This window comes from Amphibalanus amphitrite, unplaced genomic scaffold (assembly GCF_019059575.1).
Source record: "Amphibalanus amphitrite isolate SeventyFive unplaced genomic scaffold, NRLGWU_Aamphi_draft 000942F_arrow, whole genome shotgun sequence".
Classification (NCBI taxonomy): Eukaryota; Metazoa; Arthropoda; class Thecostraca; order Balanomorpha; family Balanidae; genus Amphibalanus; species Amphibalanus amphitrite.
The window spans coordinates 147,971-167,554 of record NW_024882436.1 but is presented as its reverse complement, the minus strand read 5'-3'; the positions used below and the strand labels follow the sequence as shown (position 1 = coordinate 167,554).

The 19,584-nt window shown below is 52.3% G+C and overlaps 2 protein-coding genes across 2 annotated transcripts; both read right to left on the bottom strand.

Moving 5' to 3' along the window:
• Positions 1-7,173: 7,173 nt before the first annotated feature.
• Positions 7,174-7,928, bottom strand: LOC122368374 (oleosin-B6-like). Its single transcript, XM_043342262.1, has 2 exons — positions 7,627-7,928; positions 7,174-7,578 (listed from the first exon to the last, which is right to left on the bottom strand). Exons 1-2 carry the CDS (start codon positions 7,828-7,830, stop codon positions 7,411-7,413), a joined length of 372 nt encoding a protein of 123 aa, XP_043198197.1. The 5' UTR covers positions 7,831-7,928; the 3' UTR covers positions 7,174-7,410.
• LOC122368372 (uncharacterized protein K02A2.6-like) lies at positions 7,911-11,938 on the bottom strand. Its single transcript, XM_043342250.1, has 2 exons — positions 8,087-11,938; positions 7,911-7,934 (listed from the first exon to the last, which is right to left on the bottom strand). The coding sequence occupies exons 1-2, from the start codon at positions 11,936-11,938 to the stop codon at positions 7,911-7,913; spliced, it is 3,876 nt and encodes a 1,291-aa protein (XP_043198185.1).
• Between the last annotated feature and the right edge of the window lie 7,646 nt (positions 11,939-19,584).

Genomic DNA, 19,584 nt, shown 5'->3' with positions numbered 1-19,584 from the left:
TTAATTGGTTTGCTTAGCTTTTCCTTGGCCTTCCCTTAGCATTATCTAAGCTCTTCTTCAAGAGAAATGAGATGAATGGGACCACACTGGTCACAGATGGATCATCAAAGGTATTAGCTACCTTTTGTGGTTAAAAGTTGTACCTAAGTGCAATGGCATCCAATCGTTTCCGTTGAATAAATTGTCCATACCGATTTCGCGCGTAACATTTTAACATTTACGTGGTCCGGCAAGCGGGCCGCGGCATAAGTTTTGTCTCTGTTGTAACGTGAGTTCTTTATTCACAACCAAAGCCGCATAGCGTTAAACTTCCCAGAGCGCCAAACACCGATCACTCCTGCAGCAACCGCACTCCGCGCGGGCCGGCGGCCGACTCTCCCCAGGCCCATGTCGTCCCCTATCTCCGCGTGTGTCCACTAACACGAATGACGTCACGCATGTGGGCGGAGCTATGGGCGGAGCCTAACGCACGCAGCAGTCCAAGCCGCCATATTTGAATTTATATTTTAATAGAATCTTGCCGATATTTTGGGTGAAGTCAATTTATATGGATAGCTTGGTGACGACAGTTTAGCTATACGAATAACAATTGATCATGGATGTGCGTATATTCAGCTCAGGGGCGTCGCCGACGGGGGGGGTCGGGGGGGTCGTGACCCCCCCACTCTTGAAAACTGGGGGTGTCGACCCCCCCACTTTTTGCGATGCTGAGTATGCTTTTTTAGCTTTTATGTCAGTGAAGCAGGCGTCAGCAACACCAACAAATACATCAGATTCAGAATCGCTTCAAGAGCTCCCTAAAGCCAATTAGCCAATTAGGTACCTAAAGGTCAATCAGCTGTGGGCGGGGAACACCAGCACAACAATACTTTTAAGTAGCCACCATTCTATAATAGTACCTTTTTATCTCTCAAAGGATTGGACGCGCCAAAACTGCCCCGAGCGTTCGTCTGATCGTTTAAAAAAATGGTCGCAGTCGATTCGTCGGATCAGTACCTAACTACAAAACTACAAACTAGCCTCAGCCCCATGGCTACCGTCACAACTAGCTGTCCAGTGCACATGTAGGGGAAAGGGAGTCATATGAAACCCTCTCGGGCTTTTGCAAAGAAGTCGCGCAAAAAGGAGCCGATTGCAACGAAACTTCCGGTGCGCTCGAGTTAATCACCTACTTAAAAATAAATCGATGTCCCTGCATGATTCAAATAAAGATGACCTCGGTTCACTTTTTTATAACATGCTTTTAATTTAGGTATAGGATAGTTTTTGGAGTTGATTTTGAACTTGGCGCCCATCTGAACATTTGAGAAGTAGTTGTGTTGCTTATACATATAACATGTTAGGAAGCAATCGGCCTGGTGGTCATCCACTATTATAATAGTCGGTCGGTCGATCTATCGACCGGTCGATCTGACCTGACCTGATCTACCCCAAATGCATGGAGTCATCATCTTCGTTCAAAACTAAGATAACATTCGTAATCAGAGCCTCGAAAAACCATCACAACTTACATTCACAAAGTTCTATTCCCGAGTTTCCCTACTTATTGGCGATGACCTGAGTCCTGAGATGACCCGAAACCTTGTAATGGGTATCATTGGCTTTCTCTCGTCACGGGCAGCACACTGTAAAAAATGTTAACTAACTTCCGTGTTATCATGGCAAATCTCACTAACCTAAAGCGTGTAAAGTTTACACGCATCTACTGGCCAAACGTGTTTTATATAACACGCTTTTAGGAAAAAACGTGTTATGAAACTAAGACATTAGTTTTCGACGTGGTGTTGACCTACACGCCTTTTGCGTGTGACCGTGTTACTTAACTAATATCTACCTGTCAATGTACTAATATTATGCGTGTAAAGTAACTAAAAAGTTAGTTATCCTGGCAAATCTCACTAGGCAAAAGCGTGTGAAGCTTACTAGCATTTTGCGTGTAAGCGTGTTTTCTTTTATGCGTGTTTTATAACACCGAAGTTAGTTATCATGCAACTAGGCATCGCCTAGTTGCAGGATAACTAACTTCGGTGTTACATAACACACACAGAAGAAAACACGCTTACACGCAAAATGTAAGTAAGCTTCACAAGCTTCTGCCGAGATTTGCACAACGTGCACATGTTATCCAGGGAAATATCATTAGCCAAATAAGTTATAAACTTCGGGATGCAGTGTGTAAATACAAAGTTTACACGCATTTGGTTAGTGAGATTTGCCAGGATGACTCGAAACGTGCAAATATGTTTTACAGTATATATGTTGCAGGCACTTTAGAAAATCAGTCATTTTGTAAAATGCCTAGGCATTTTACAAAAAGACGGCTGTTTGTAAAATGACTGAACGCAACCAGGCTTTTTTCAAAATGGCTAGCCATTTTACAAAATGACTAGGCATTTTGCAAAATGCCTGACCAGCATGGAACGTATAGATCCCACTACAGATACTATGGCCAACAGTTTTTGGACGTCTTCCTATACCCTATAGGTACGTGTTCAGCCTGTAGCTGATCGATTTGAAGCTCTGTGATGACGATTGACGACAATGCTGAGATAACGACCAGGTTGAGTTGCAGACTCGGCTGTAGCATAAAGCATTGTTTAGTTAACGCTGTAAAAACTCCCAAGTACAGGGTGTCCCAAAAGTAAGGTCATCATTTGTTTTGGCCACACCGCCAAAAATACGCGATGGATAGAAATAAATAGGACATCATATGAAAGAGCATTTTATTAAATTTTATTCTGATATACATATAAATCAATACATTGGCTCGTAGCACCACATTTGCTACTTTTCTACATGGCTACCATTTCGGGTCGCGTGCATGAATAGACTGCGCTTGACTTCCTCCGCCATTCTGGAGCGATTCTCTGGTGAGATACCGCTTATGTTTGCTCGGAGGGATCATCCTTTAGTTCTTCCCGGCTCGTTGGGTTGTCCTAAAAGACAACCTTTCCGTTGTGTACCCAGAGAATAAAAATATGAAGGAGTAACGTCAGGTGACCGCGGAGGCCATTCAATGGCGTTGCCCTGACTGAAAATTACGCGATCTCACATCCACTCTCGGAGACAATGCATGATCTTCAGGACGGTGCAAGCATAGTCTCCATCCTGCTGAAACCACTGCTGGTTGATGGTGTCGGCACAGCTGCGTTGCGACGAACGGAAGAACCACTGGGAGGACTCTCGGCCACCTCTCTTGATTTATTTTCACCCGATTCCCGCTGTCGTCCTCAGGACCTCGAAGCACAGGTGGCTAACTATACATGCCCTGTGCGTACATTATACCTTTTTTCTGACGTTTTACCGGTTGAGGCGAAACTATGCATGAGTTCAGAGATAGGGCGAGCTGATAGGGTCTGCTTAGGGCCGAAAACTGGGCGGTATTTACCCTTTGTTTTAATGACGGACCCTCTCTAAGAGTTGAATTTCGACCTTCTCAGTTTTATGCCTACTGCTCGGTGTAGTTATGATCAAAAATGGTTTAAGCATGCAAGAAAATAATTTTATGGTAATTATGGTAATTAATGCCTACTGCTCGGTATTTTTACCTTGCACGTGTTAAAATTGGAAGTGATTCGGACTCTTACTTCTCGAGATATTTAAGTTTTAAATCATGACCTTACTTTTGGGACACCCTGTACATCAACGCCGTTCATGTTCTGCCTGAAGGCTGAAACTAGACCTAACAAAACCAGCCGGAGACCGGCCCTAGTCAATAGGCAGGACCGGTTGATGTACATACAATTACATGTAAACGAATGAGTGTAGTCTTTGTTTGATTGTGTCTTTGTTTGACAGCTTTGAGTACCTACTTGCATGGTCCCAGTTAAAAATATCAAGCTCCACATCGGGAGAATCATCAGGTCGCTTGGCGTAGGACGAGAGCGTTGGTTTCAAGAAACACTAACGCCTAAGTGTGTGGGATCGAATCCTCGCGACCTCTAATAGTTTTACAGATACAGGCCGGCATAGGGCCAGTCGTTTGTTGACGCTCCAGATCGATCATTTTAAATCCAGCAGCGTCGCTGACGTGGGGGTTGGAAATGTCGCGGGCCTGCACTTCTCAAAATAGAGGTAGGTATGGGCTTCCCACTGCTGGACTCCTCTGGTCATAATGCTGGACTCCTCGGTCCACCTACACGCTATCAAAACGTATATAATTAGGTACTCGTATCTACAACACGCTGCTCAGTCATTTTGTAAAATGGCTAGGTATTTTGTAAAATGCCTAGGCATTTTGCAAAATGACTGGAGAGTCAGTCATTTTGTAAAATGCCTAGGCCTTTTGCAAAAAGCCTGGAAAACCAGGCATTTTGCAAAATGCCTAGGCATTTTACAAAATGACTGATTTTCTAAAGTGCCTGCAACATATATACATGTTGTGCGTTTTCACACACCGTGTTGCGACACGCGTCGAAATTTTTATTTTAAAAAAAGTATCATACAGACGAGTATTTAAACACAAAGATGTTTATTCAAACCAACGAATGAAGCAACGCAACCAACCTCATGCCAACCAACGTCATAAATCAGTCGGTAATCTGCACCGGTCGTGGTGACAAATCTGCACTGATTCACACCTGCAACTATAAATAGCCTGCAGGAATCCGCACCAGCCATGACACCATACAGGCTCCAAATACCTATCACGAAAACATAAAGAATGCTTCATTTCTGTCGATATGGGTAAACTAAATTGCAACAAAAGGGCAAAAATTCCCTGACCGAGCAATGGTGGCTCATGTGTCTACAAAAATTTTATTTGACAACATGGGTGCAGTGACAGGAATTGCATAAAACAGCACCTCACCGCGTTCACTGGTTGAGTGCCCAACCAAAAATTAGGTACATTTAATTTCTTAATGCGGTTTTAGTGTGCAACATGCTCATTGTTCAGTCCGTCATATGTACTTATAGACGTCAATTGACAGTCAACAAATGAACAGTGTCTCCAACCTGAGACCCTATAAAGCCTGGTTGGAGGTTCAATTGAAAAGAAAATGAGTGACATAGGTACATAAACCACACTAAACCGCCAGCAATATCTGCACTGATCTTTCCCATAATCACTCACCATACCAGTAAGGATGAAAGCCATGTCCAACAATCCATATCATTTCACTGTTTGACTTCTTATTATTCTTATTCTTAACACCACAGCAGCTCCTTATATACTGCACACGCAACACTTATACGCCACAGCTCAGCTCCTTCACAACGCACACGTCCTCTCCCTTCTCTGACTTGGCACAGACTGAACATGGCGGGCGCAGAGGGGCGCACAAAATGGCGATTTTTTCAATTAACTAAGGTCTTTGTAATGCTACAACAAAAAGGGTAGTAAGAAAACTAAGATTGTGAGTTACAACATGCGTTTGATTTGTTATTTAACACGTTATCCAGAAAAAAAGGCAAAGGAAGCATAAACAAACATGTTTGTCAAATAACACGGCACGGTTTGCACGGATAATATTTGTCGGCTTACAATGATGTTAGCTTTTCTGCTTCGATGAAATGGATGTGGTGTTAGGTTGCAAACATATTTGTTATCTGACCCGTTTTTTGCAAGAACGTGTGTTTTAATACTAGATTTTGCTTGAAGAATTAACTAACTGGTTTGTTAGCATTTTTTACAGTGCATGCTCTTTTTTTCCGCAAACCTCTAGATCGATCAGGGGTCGAAAGCATACCTCAGCGTTACTTTAGTATACGTTATACGTTAGCGACTGGGAACCCACCAATAGAAGGGCTACAGTGAAGCAGAAAGCATATTCGATAGCTTTTTCAACGCTCTTTCGCTAGCTTCGCGTCAGATTTCAACTCAGGTCTATGTTTGTCCCATAGAAGGCTAACAGCTAACTGGACAGATTCTGCCGAAACATTTGCTTTGCAATAACTTTCGATTCCGTGAATTTGTATGGTATGTACATATGTTGTCTTGTCACCACCGTCTTGATCTCTTTGAGACGCGTCACATGAGTTAAAATTTGACCATTCAGAATTAACGTTAAAACGACCTCAGGTCAACGTTATGTCCTGATCGAAAAAGGACATCCTGCTGCATATGAATGGATCCGTGTTGTTGAGCTGAACAGTGAACACCTTCCAGGTGCTGTCATCGCTCTACCGCGTCTTCGTCAAAAGTTGTAGAAAAAAAAATGCTGGTGGCCATCGATGGACATTACTAATGACCTTTCGAGTCATCACTCGCCATAAGTTGCACCCTGTCCCTGGCAATGATGAGCTGATTTGTCATGGCTCCAAAGATATTTTGCGTTTCTGACGAACTTTTTCAAAGCAGGAGGCATTCGTGCTTTTTCTAATTTCTCATTATTTTCTAATGATGAGGTCACGTATTTGACCTGCCTTCAGATCATAGATGTAAATCCTCAGTTAGAATCATGAATTGCTGACACGTACCTATAACCCCTTACATTAGGTATACAGTGTACCAAATTTCGAAGTTATGGGAGAAAAGCTACAAGAATGGCGAGAGGAGAAAGTTTGATAGAGGTATACCGTATAACTGAACTTGACATGGCGACCTGACCTTAAGTGACCAGTGATAATTTTTACGCAAGTGATGTAGGTAGGTATACCTACCTAATAGGTTATACCAAATTTCGCGGCGCTGCGCGCCGATTTGTTACACGCGCACACATACATACGCACTCACAAAACTGGGAAGTGTGGCAAAAAAAAACACCCCTACCCATCGGGTGAAGACTAGAAACCCGACCCCCCCACTCAAAAATCCGTGGCGACGCCCCTGATTCAGCTTGGAATTGCAATTAAAGTTTCGCACCGCATAGATTCGAACTCGGGACCTTTGGAATACTGCGCAGGCACGCTAACCACTACACTACCGCGACCGCGCGGCGGCCGGCGGCAGGGAGGCTGCGGGGACATTTTACGCTTTTGTGAAAAAAGCAAAAGATTTAGCGAAAAACACCTAATAGATAACTTGCAGAAAATTGTCTGCTCTTTCAGATAAGATACTTAGGTTTGATGTATCTTTTGCAGACTTCATTCTACAGTGCTTCGAAAATCGCTCATTTACATGGGGATTGAACGGGGCTTCGAGACTTGACTCCAAATGACGTCACGAGCTGACGTCACGAAAAGGTAGAATCGCCGGACGACCCTACCTGGTATATAGGGCCTGAACCCCGCGTCTGCGCGCCGGCGCCGCCAGTGGCGTCGCCAGGCCCCCGGGCAGGGGGGAGCAAGTGGCGTCGCCAGGCCCCCGGGCAGGGGGGAGCAGCTCGCGACACCACACCCTGCCGCCCTTAAAACGGAACACACTCACTTTAAGCTGCCGCCCTTACGGAACACATTTTAAACCGGAACGTGGAAACAAACACATTTTAAACCTCAACGTGGAAACAAACACATTTTAAACCTCGGCGATCAGTCGCCTCGGGCACCTCCGGCGCCGAGCGGAACGGCGTTGCGAGGGGCCCTCAGTGTCCCCGCCGCCCCTGCCGCCGCCGTCACCGACATCACCGCCACCGCCGGTGTGACTGTAGCCGCTGAGGGCACCGGTATCACCGCCGCCGCCGAGGTCACCGGCACTACCGCCGCCGCTGACGGCATCACCGCCGCCGCTGAGGTCACCGGCACTACTGCCGCCGCCGGGGTCACCGGCACGGCCGTCGCCGCCGGGGTCACCGGCATCACCACCGCCGCCGCGGTCACCGGCACGGCCGTCGCCGCCGGGGTCACCGGCATCACCGCCGCCGCCGAGATCACCGGCACGGCCGAGGCCGACTGCTCCCCGGTCACAGGCCTGACCGGCGACGCCGGCGGGGCTGCCGTCACCGAGGCCATTGGCGCGATCGTCCCCGACAGGGCGCCCGGCGCTGCCGCCGGCGCCACCAGCCCGGTCACCGCCGGTCGCCGCTCTGACGTCACCACGGGTCGCCGCTCGGACACTACCGCCGGTGGTCGCTCTGGTATCACCGCCGGTGGTCGCTCTGGCGTCACCGCCGGTCGTCGCTCTGACGTCACCGCCGGCGCTGTTCCCTGGGTCAGCCGCCGCCGCCAACAGCTGGTCAACGTGGCGCGACCAGATTAAGTGTCCCACATCCACTTCATACGACACGGGACCAGGGCGGGCGACCACCGTGCCGCGGACCCACTTCTGACGACCGTCATACGAGCGGGCCCACACTGTAGCTCCCACGGCGAATTCTCTGCTCCGTCCGCCGGCCGTCTCACGCTGCCGGTCCCGAGCCGCCTGCAGAGCTGTCTCGGCGCTCGGAACCATGAGGTTCATTCGAGTTCGTAGGTTCCGACCGAACAGCATCTCGGCGGGAGTCCGTCCAGTCGCGGCGTGGGGCGTCACTCTGTACGCCAGGAGCGCGCGTGACAGAGAGAGGTCCACTCCCCCACCGGCCGCCGCGCAGACTCGGAGCGCGTTCTTGACGGTGCCGACTGCTCTCTCCGCCAGTCCGTTTGACGAGGGGTGGTGCGGCGCGACACGAGTGTGACGAATGCCGTTTGACCGCACAAACGCCGCGAACTCCTGACTGGCGAACTGCGGGCCGTTGTCGGTCACCAGTTGCACTGGCAGTCCCAGACGGGCGAAAATATCGCGCATCACGGCCACCGTCCGGGCCGCCGTCGTCGTCTTCATTGGCACAGCTTCGATCCATTTTGTGTAGCTGTCGACCATTATCAAGAAGTAATGGCCCAGCATCGGCCCAGCAAAGTCGGCGTGCACCCGCTGCCACGGGCCGTCCGTCGGCTCCCACGGGTGCCGTGTCGCCTGCGGCGGCTCAGCTCGCTTTGAGACGCACGCCTGACACCCGCGAGCCAGCGCCTCCAGCTCAGCATCGAGTCCCGGCCACCACACAAAGCGCCTCGCCAGCTGCTTCATGCGAGTGCAGCCGAAGTGACCCTCATGCAGCTCCCGCTTGACGGTGTCGCGCAGGTTGCTCGGGATGACGACTCGGCCGCCCCAGAGCAGACAGTCGGCCTCGGTCGTCAGCTCCTCTCGGCGATTCTTGAAGGGAGCCAGGTCGGGGTCCACCACCGCCGGCCAGCCCGATCGCACCGCCGCCAGAGCGCGGGCGAGCACCGGGTCTCGGCGCGTGGCCACTGCTATCTGCTGCGCGGTCAGACACGGCCCCTGTTCGGCGATGAACATTACGCCGCCTCCGCCGTACGCCGCCTCCTCTTCTGCCGACAGCCGGTTCTCCGCCTCGTCCGGCACCGACAGACGGGACATCGTGTCCGCCAGCCTCATGTCCTCCGTCCGGCGCAGCTCGATCTTGTACTGGTACGCCGCGAGCTGCAGCGCATACCTTTGCATGCGAGCCGCCGCCAGAGAGGGCAGCTCACGGTCCGGGTTCAGGATCCTGGAGAGCGTCCTGTTGTCGACCACCAGGGTGAACGGCCGACCAAACAGGAATTGGTGGAACCGCCGCACTCCGAACGAGACGGCTGCGGCTTCCCTCTCCACCTGGGCGTACTTCCTCTCCGTCGGAGTGAGCGTTCGGGAGGCGTACTGTACCGGCCTCTCGAGCCCCTCGGGCGTCACTTGCATCAGAGCCGCTCCGACGCCTGTCGCACTGGCGTCCGTGACGAGCCGCAGCGGCAGCACTGGGTCGTACCGCATCAGGACCGGCGCCGTGGACAGCATGTCCTTCACACGGCGCACTGCCGCGGCGCACTCCGCCGTCCATGCCCATTTGACGCCCGTCTTCAGTAGCGCGTAGAGCGGCGCTAGCACGGTAGACAGGTTGGGCAGCAGCCGCTGATAATAGCTGACTGACCCGATCAGAGATCGCAGCTCCTGCACGTTCCGAGGGTCAGGTGCTGCTGTGACGGCCGCCATCTTCTCTTGCACCGGGCGCAGACCCGCCTCAGACAGTCGCCAACCGAGATACACCACTTCTCGGACTCCGAACTGGCACTTTTCTTTCTTGAGGCGGACGCCGTTGTCCTTCAGCCGCTCCAGCACCCGGTCCAGCCTGTCCATCAGCTCACGGTCGCTGTCGGCGCCGATCAGCACGTCGTCCAGGTAACAGACGACTCCTGGAAGACCATCCAGCACCTGGTCCATGATCGCCTGGAACTGCGCTCCACAGGTGCTGATCCCGTACGGGAGACGGTTCATCCGCATCGCACCACGGTGTGTGGTCACGGTGGTCATTTCCCGGCTCTCTTCGTCCAGCTCGCACTGGAGATAGGCGTTCCTGCAGTCCAGCTCGCAGAACTTTTTCCCTCGGATGCTGGCGAATAGCTCCTCCGGTGTGCGCATCGGATACTTCAGAGGCTGCAGCTGCGGGTTCACCGTGATCCGATAGTCTGCGCACAGCCGCACGCCGTCCTTCTTGGGGATGGGTACGAGCGGCGTACCCCATCCGGAGAAGTGTCCAGGAGGCACCTTCTCGGCGATCCCTTGCTCCTCCCAACGGTCCAGTTCGCGGTCCACCGCCTCCTGCAGGGCGAACGGCACCGGACGCGCCCGTCGGTACACCGGCTTGGCGTCCGACTTCAGCCGCAGTCCCACCTTGATCGGGATGCGTCCCAGCTCCTCGTTGAAGACCGCCGAGTGCCTCTCCAGCACGCCTTCGAGCGTCCGCGCCGGCTGCACGCGGCATACCCGAGCCGGTGACGTCATCAGACCAAGCGCTTGCAGCCACTCGCGTCCCATCAGCGGGCGGTGGGGTCCAAACCCGGTCACCACCAGCCGCAGACGGGTCGCGGGTCTTCCTGACGCCGTGACGCTTACCAGCGCCTCCCCTCTCAAGGGAATGGCCTGACCTGTGAACGAGGTCAGGCGCAGGTCACACGGGTCCAGCTGCTGCAGAAGCCCCCGCTGCCGCGCTGTCTCCGCGCTCACCAGCGACACCGGGCTCCCCGTGTCCATGACCATGGCCAGCTGCTGGCCGTTCACCGTCACCGTCTTCATTTCCGGCTCCGCGGCGCTGGCTTCGACTGTGTTCACCAGCCACGCGTCGCCGCCGACTGAGCTCACCAGCCACGCGTCGCCGTCGCCGTCCGTCTGTTCCTCCTCCGCAGCCACCATCCGCACCCGCCGCTGCGGACATGCCGCCTTCAGGTGCCCGGTGGAGCCGCACTTGAAGCATCGCCGGAGCCTGACCGGGCCGTCACTGCTCTTCCTGTCCGGCGTGCCAGCCTGACCTCGTGCGCCGGTCGTTCCTACGCGCCCGCCGCTGGCCGCTCGGCCAGCCGGACGGTGGCTGTCGCGTACACGGTGACTGTCTCGTGCACGCGGCACAGCTCCGGCCGCTGGACAGTCGCGCTGCCAATGACCAGCAGCACCGCAGCGGAAGCAGGTTCCGAGCCGTGACTGGGGCGACCTCACGGCATTGACGGCTCCCTCGGCGTCTGCTGCCGGTGCCTCGGCCAAACGCGTGCCGCCCAGCTGAGCACCGAGCTGCTCCATATCGCGGTGCGCGCGTGCCGTCTGCCGTACCTCGGCCAGGGTCAAACCGTCGCCCTTCGAGGCGGCCAGCTTTACCAGCTTGGCCCGCAGATCGGCTCGGCTCCCCAGCACGCACCGATCGCGCAGTTCCCGGTCCACTTCAGTGGCTGCATAGCCGCAGCGCACGACCTGCGCTCGCAGGCGACCCAGGAACCTCTCCAGGTCTTCTTCAGGCTCCATCTGCATCCCGTGGAACAGAGAGCGCTCTGCCACCGCGTTCCTGACCGGAGACAGGTAGGCCGTCAGCTTCCCCGTGAGCCGCTCGAAGCTGTCGGCCGTCTCGCTCGTCTCCTCCGGCAGCGTCCCGCTGAGGTCGGCAACGTCCGGCCCGACCAGGTGCAACAGCACCGCACACTTCCGGTCGGCCTCCTGGATCCCGACCGCACACAGGTAACGCTCGACACCGCGCAACCATCGGCCGAAGTCGTCGCCCTGCCGAAACGGCTCCACCGCCGGAATCGACAGTCCCGTGCTGTTCATCTTGATCGAGGGCTGCGCTGCACTGCCCCGATCTCTCAAAACCCCGACCGCCGCCGCGAACTCCGGCCGTCACCGCGTATCCCGGTCTACTCGACGCACCCGGCCGTCACCGCACTCCGCTCCTCTCTTCCCACTCTGCCGCACTCTGCCGCCGCCGCGGCCGCCGCAACGGTTTCCCGCGCTTTCCCGAGCGGGGGAGTCACGTGACCGTGACGCCACAGTCACGTCACCGAGCGGTGAGTCTCGGCCAATCACACGCGTCGTGCCCGTCTGACGTCACCACCGGCCGGTCCAATCACAGCGCGGCCCGCCAACGCCAGCGCCGCCGTCCGCTGCGCAACATGGCTGCCACCACGATCGGCCATCGGGCAAAAAACCGGCACGCCGCGCGCGTATCGCCGCCGGGCGACGGGCAAACCATCGAACACATGCAGCAGCGAAAAAAAAACTAAGCACTAAGCCGCACTAAGCATTTCAATTTAGCAACCGTTTCGCTCCGCATCTTACCGTCCGTCCTCAGTGCCCACTCGCTCGCGCCCGAATCCCGGCCATCACCACCGCGCGACTCACAGTCACAACTGACGTCTGGCATGTCAGCTGCATCTCATCCTCGTCGCCAGGATGTTGTAACGTGAGTTCTTTATTCACAACCAAAGCCGCATAGCGTTAAACTTCCCAGAGCGCCAAACACCGATCGCTCCTGCAGCAACCGCACTCCGCGCGGGCCGGCGGCCGACTCTCCCGAACCCCGCGTCTGCACGCCGGCGCCGCCAGTGGCGTCGCCAGGCCCCCGGGCAGGGGGGAGCAGCTCGCGACACCACAGTCTCCTCAAAAGATATAGGTACTCTCTAAAATTTCTATATAAGAGGCAACGATTCCTTTTAGCGTCCAGTATATTCCCCACGAAGTACGAACAGGGAGTTAGGTACGCACGAACACAATTTGACATGCTGGCAACCAGCACGGTGATAGAGCAACCAGGTTATGCGGCCACCTGCGGCACAGACGGCTTGATCTTTGACCATACTCCGTTTGAGCTATAATGGTAGGGGCGCTGAGGCTGGCCGCCGGCTTCTGTTTGTCTATAGGTCCTGACTCGTCCTGCTGGATAGCGGTTCGGATGGAAGCCGGCTAACAGCTCCTTCCTTCAGAAGTCCGGCATGTTCGATTTGCACCACCGCTGGACCTTGGCAGAGCGATGGGCCGGCGCACAATCTTGAATAAAAATGCATGTCGACCTTCCATCGATCATGCGTCGACTTAGTATTGAGCCTCTGGCGGCTCTTGTAGGCTAGGCAATGAGCCTCAGAGGACTCTTCCAATAGTGTCTCACGGTCTTATCTGAAGATGGAATAATCCTTGCGCGTAAGCCGCTTGGCCAATTTTGTCGCCAACTGGCCCCTCATCTCGGCCGTCTTTTCCAATGCGATTTCTTTCACAGACGTATGGACGAACGCCCAAACTGGAACGATCGGCAATGCTGCCAGCCGCCGTACCTAGGCTTGTCTGACCAACGCGAACGCCGAACTGTGTAGGCAGACGTTCCAACTGATCAGCATTGGCATGCTATGTTACTTCGGCCAGGAGCATGCCGACTGTCTGGTCCAGTTCCGCAAGATAGCAATTCATCAGACCTTCATTTTTCGACGCGGCCGCTCGGGTGGACAATTTGTGCGAAACTGGCCGTAGGTCGGTGATCCGTGACCCGAGATCCGTTCGCGACATCATATTCCGCGGCCAAGGGCCGTGCAATGCAGGGGTGCAGCCAGAACCGTTATCCCCTCAAGGGGTGGAAATGATTAGGGACCGTAAAGTGTTGTCATAGGTAGAGGAAAAACTTTTTGCCGGACCCCTTAGTGCCGAAATAAACGGCTCGGCGCGCTGACGCCCTGACTCGGATGCCCTGACGCTATTGCCGTGGCTTGTCAATGCCCACAATGCTAACCCACAAGCAAGTATCTTCCCTTTCAGTCTCCTAATCTGTGCAATCCCTTCGACCTGCACGCACCATACTGGCACATCTGCGCCGGCCACTGGCCCCGATCGAAACTTCACCCTTGGCTTGGCGGATTATGATTATATTACTGATTCAAACGCTCCTGTAATCACTTGCATTCTTCTGTTTAGGGGATCCCCGGCGGGGTCCGGACCCCCCGACCCAAAAAATCGTTTCCGTGTGACAGCTGTATGCATCGATAAAGGTTGTCATACACCTCCCCCTCCCTCTCATCTGCTAAAACTGTGGCTTGGCTGCTGCTTCTAGTTTCTACCCACTACCTGCGCCCTACTTTGACCACGTCATCGGCCCGGGGGGTCGCCGGAGATGGGGCTAAGCAGCTGGGCCCGACCTGACATAAGTCATACGCCAGACGGACATCACCGTGCGTTTAGTTCGAGGTGTCATTTTTAGCGATGTGTAGCTTCGCTGCTGACCTCAACAGACAATAATTGCGGTACATCTCGGTCAGCCGACCTCTATTGGTCCGCGTTCGACTCTATGGGTCAAACGCCTTAGGCTGCCATCGAATGCCTTCGCTTATGGACGTTACCTTACAATGATGTCTTCTGTATATGATTCCTTCATTTCGATCTCAGGTGGTCGAAATGTAGATTAAATCCAGGTTAGGTCCTCTATAAGGGGAGTCGTTTTTTAACCAAACTTGATGTCAAAACATATTGTGCTAGTGGTTACACTTTACCTTGTTACGGAAAAAGCACACGGGCGCCCGATACCGCTAACACCGAATTATTAATTTCCATATTGATGGCTGTCTATTTCGCCAGGTCAGCTGTTCACTGAGCGGCTTATGCCATCTAGTGATAGGAAAAGCCTCGAACGTTCAATACAGGTTCTTGACGTGGCTGAGTAGTCGTCGGTGGCGTGGCAGACACCTTACTGCAGTACGATGAACTCTATACGTGCTTTCAAGATTGAGGGCCTCACCGGTCCGTCGTGCACAACGCGACATTTTGGTTATTCGAATATTTATCAACAATCAACACTCATCTTGTCATCGACTCGTTCTTTCATTTAGAACACATGCCCATGTCAACGTCCGCTCGATCGTTCGGAACATAAATGTCCATTTCCTATTTAGTTCCTTTCGGCAGGACAAAGGCGGTTAAAAATGGCAGTTTAGACGTGCCCCCAGCCCAGCCGGTGTAGCACATTTCTACCAGGACTGCGAAACGTTTCAATGTCGACATTTGAACGGAGGGTCGACGTTGTCGACATTATGTACTTACAATTGTGCTGCCTGAGCACATGTGTGTGCATGTGAGTGCTATAGTGTTTGGTGTACGGGCTCAGCATGTGCTCACTGTCTGACTTCGCCTGTCATTAAGTGCAAGCCGTTGGTGATCGTTAGCTAAACAAACAAAGAAATAAACAGACGGCTAACTTGCTTAGTTCGGCTATAATTGCGCAATGCTTAGTTATTTTGACACGATTCAGTTGATGGTATGATACCCAATCACTACTTATGATCATATTTTATATAAAGGCCTCGTCTAACATGTTAACTGGGGGGGGGGGCAAACCCCCGCAGTCACCGGACTGCCCCCCCCCAGTCGGGGCAAAAATGTCACTACTGGGGGGGGGGGGCGGCAAGCGAAAAGACAAGCAAGTTTTATTGCGATGAGTCAGCACAAACAAACAAACATGCGTAAACGAAACATGGATGCAATGTGAGCGCATTGACCTAACCGAGTAGTGAGTTACACCTGTGGCTGCTATCATCACGTGTTTATTTTGTTTACCTGATACAATTTTTCGCTCAGCAATACGTTACATTTCGTCTTTTCAGGCGGTCCAACTCCGTGTTCCGGATATTCTCTTTTACGTATCAATGACCAATCTGTTGTTTATGTCCTCGGGGCGTCAATCTGTTGTGTCTGCCTATCGTCCTCACTACATGGCGTCCAACTTCTGGCTGGACGGCTACCGTTTTGCGGCGAGAGTAGCTTCTAATCTAATCGTGATGAAGCGGGCTCCCGTTCTGGGTGATCGTAAGCGCAGCTTGGTGGACTGTCTCTGGGGACGGGAACTGACAACTGGGTTATCTAAAGAAGTCTGCATGGAGTCCTGGAGCCTGGAAGGCAAATGCCAGCCACTTAGGGTCCCGACCGGCCTCTAATTGCACTACCACACGGGGCCCTGATTATCTCCCACTATAGCCTCTGACGAGTGACGACCTTAAGTTTGTGTCTGAGATCCACGGCGATTACGGAGAATCCACCTGAAAAGCCCTCAGTCTCCAAGTTGATACGCAGGCATTACACTGGTCTGAGGGGGCCCTACGTGGGAAAATATGACATCCACTCAGATTGACCCTTAAAGTCTGGTATGGATCATATAAAACCAGTGTGGGCTACCAGAGGCCGACGTGGGTCCAGAAGCTGGCATTGGCCCTCAGAGCTCGGCATCGAGCGCTCAGAAGTAGGCAGGGCCCATCAGAAACCGATGTGGTTCGCTAAAAAATACATGCGTGCGGGCACTTGACATAAGGGCCACATGAGCCGTGTAGGTAAGGTCGTCGGAGAATGACGCAGGATCCTATAAGGTCCTAATAAGCCGGTAGACGGCATAGGCTCTCAGCGGTCGGCGTGGTGCCCAAAAAGGCCATTGTGGATCTTCTCCGTCAGGAACCTATACGTGGGGTTCTCAAAGACTAGCATGAGCCTTCAGCTATCAGTTGACCAACAGACAGGTACTGATTTGGAGCCGACAGAAATCAGCGTGGGCTCCTCAATTTTGCGAGTAAGCACACTGCAGGGTCCGCAATCCCGTTGTTTAGCGGGAGGGGCCCACTTTTGCCTTGACTCATCCATCTGCAAAAAAGGCGGTAGGTATACTTCTATAGAAAATTTCAGAGATTCAGCCCTTCCCCTACAGTGAAAATTCCTTAGACGAAGCTACTCAAACACTCAATACTGAGAAGTAGTAGGTCTGATTATTACTGTCTGTTGGGCCTTGGGCCAATGTGAGAGCGAGAAGGCTACAAAACTAATGTAAAAGCAACGGTCAAATGGCTTACTATTTTTTTTTTTAGTTTTCAGAAGAAAAAAATCATGGTGCCAGGGCTTTGATGAAAAATAAGTGGCCTAAATCCGGTGAGAAAACAGAATTTGGGGATACCCTAGGTTTGGCTCTTTCAGTCTCTGGCCCCCCAGAGAAAATTCCTTAGACGAGGCCCTGTTTTATATTTGTTTAACCCTCGCCGGCACAGGGGGGTTGATGTAACCCCCCTAAGGTTTTTCGCGAATAACTCGCGTAAAAAACGGCCGATCGCAACGAAACTTCCAGTACCCTCGCATTGATCAATTTTACACCTACCCTGAAAATTTCATGACCCTGACCCAAATGACCTTTGACCTGTGACCTCTTTTCCGAGACCATGTTTGGCCGGAATCGCGATCCGGCGTATGTCGGCTCGCATTAGCCGCGCGTTTGCAAGCTTTTCGTGGTTTCAAACGTTCAAACATGTGATTTGATGTTGCTCCCATACATTAGGGCCGTATGGGACCTGTGTCAAGGGCACGTGAAGGTCAGATCAGGTCATTGACCTTTGGTGACCTCGGGTGACCTCGGTTCACTTTTTCGAGTTTTACATGTTTCTAGGCTAGTTTTTTGAGCTGAATTCGAATTTAGCAACCATTTGAATATTTACGAAGTAGTTTTGGTGCCTTCGTAGCATGTTACGAAGCTGTCAGAGGCGGTTGACACGTAGGTATTACGAATACCCGTCACAACCCCTACCGGTTGACCTGACCTGACCTGACCGGACCTAGTCTAAATGCTTAAAGGCATCATCTCTGATCAAAACTAACACGATATTCGTGATCAGCACCCCGGAAAACCACATAACAGCAACAATTTACGACTTTCTAACAGGTCCTGATTTTCCCGGTTTTCGGGTCATTGACCTGACCTGGAAGGTCACCCGATGACCTATGACCTTAAAATTGGGTATCATCGGCTTCCTCTCGTGACGGGCAACACGCTCGTTTTTTCCGCGAAGCTCTAGCTCGATCAGGGGCCAAACGCGAGGGGGGTCGTAGCAACCCCCCCCCCCCCCTTGTGCCGTCGAAGGACGCAAAATGGCCGCCTATATGCCGGCGAGGGTTAAAATACTTTATATCTTATATTTACATTTGCAAGTAGGTACACTTTCCAGATGACTCGTTAATGATCTCTGGTTATCACATATCCTCGATGTTTTTTTTTAAAATAACTATTTAACCCTTGCACTTTTTGGGTGAGGACTGAGGGGGGGGGAGCGCACGGAATCCCTTTCGGTTTTCTGCTAGTAACTTGCGCAAAAAGCAGTTGATCGCGACAAGACTTTCAGTACCCTTGAAGTAATCAATTCAACACCTACCCTAATAATTTCATGACTCTTACCCAAATGACCTTTGACCTGTGACCTGATATTTTCCGAGACCATGTTTGGCCGGAATCGCGATTCCGCGTATGTCGGCTCGCATTAGCCGCGCGTTTGCAAGCTTTTCGTGGTTTCAAACGTTCAAACATGTGATTTGATGCTGCTCCCATGCATTAGGGTGGGTGTCAAGGTCACCTGAAGGTCAGGTCAGGTCATTGACCTCGGTTCACTTTTTCGAGTTTTACAGGTTTCTAGGCAAATTTTTGGAGCTGAATTCGAATTTAGCAACCATTTGAACATTTAAGTAGTTTTGGTGCCTTCGTAACATGTTACGAAGCTGTCAGAGGCGGTTGATTAATTTTTGGCATATGTAAGGCCCGTAAGCTCTGACATATATTCCGGTTTATGAAACTTTCGCTCAAGTTCAAAAATATTTAATGAAATGTAAATTTTGAGTTAGAAAATCCCTAGATCTAGGGATTTTTATGTTTTGGAAGTTTCGATATAGCTATTTTGTTTGCCATGCTTTTTTATACCCTGTTAAACTTTTGCGTCGCTAAGTTGAAACTCTGATTTTCTGCGATTTTTCTCCGTGAACAACTTTTTAGACGAAAAATCGCCGGTCATGACCTCAGTTTGACTTCTATAGCTCGTGACCTGATCAAACCTGACCTGACCTGAAATCAAAATGTTGTGTTATTCCTCAAAGAGCGCTCTGTTTTCATAATGACTCAATGTTGGCTGTCAACTTCTACTACTTTTAGTTCTTGTAGAATTGTGATTCTCTGGAACCTCAGCAGCACAAGTCATCGCAGCTCAAGATGTGCCGTTCGCCTCTACTTCAATCATTGCGATCGGGCCGGCGGCAGGAGGCTGGCGGGGTGGCACGGAATCAGCCGGACGACCCTGAGGCTCGCGATGGTTCCGGCGAAACCCGAAGAACTTCTTGATGGCTTTGGGGATGATGGCGTCAGGGCTGCGGAGTCGGAGTCGAGTCGGAGTCGGAGTCGGTCGGAGTCGACAGTTGTGACCGGAGTCGGAGTCGGGGTCGGAGTCGATATTGGAAACCCCAGCCGGAGTCGGAGTCGGAGTCACCGAAAATCTGTCGACTCCGCAGCCCTGCCAGGTGTGCGGAGTCGGAGTCGGGAGTTGGAGTCGATCGGAGTCGACATTTCTGCCCGGAGTCGGAGTCGGAGTCGGAGTTGGTTTTTGAAAGCCGGAGTCGGAGTCGGAGTCGGAGTCGCCGTAAATCCATCGACTCCG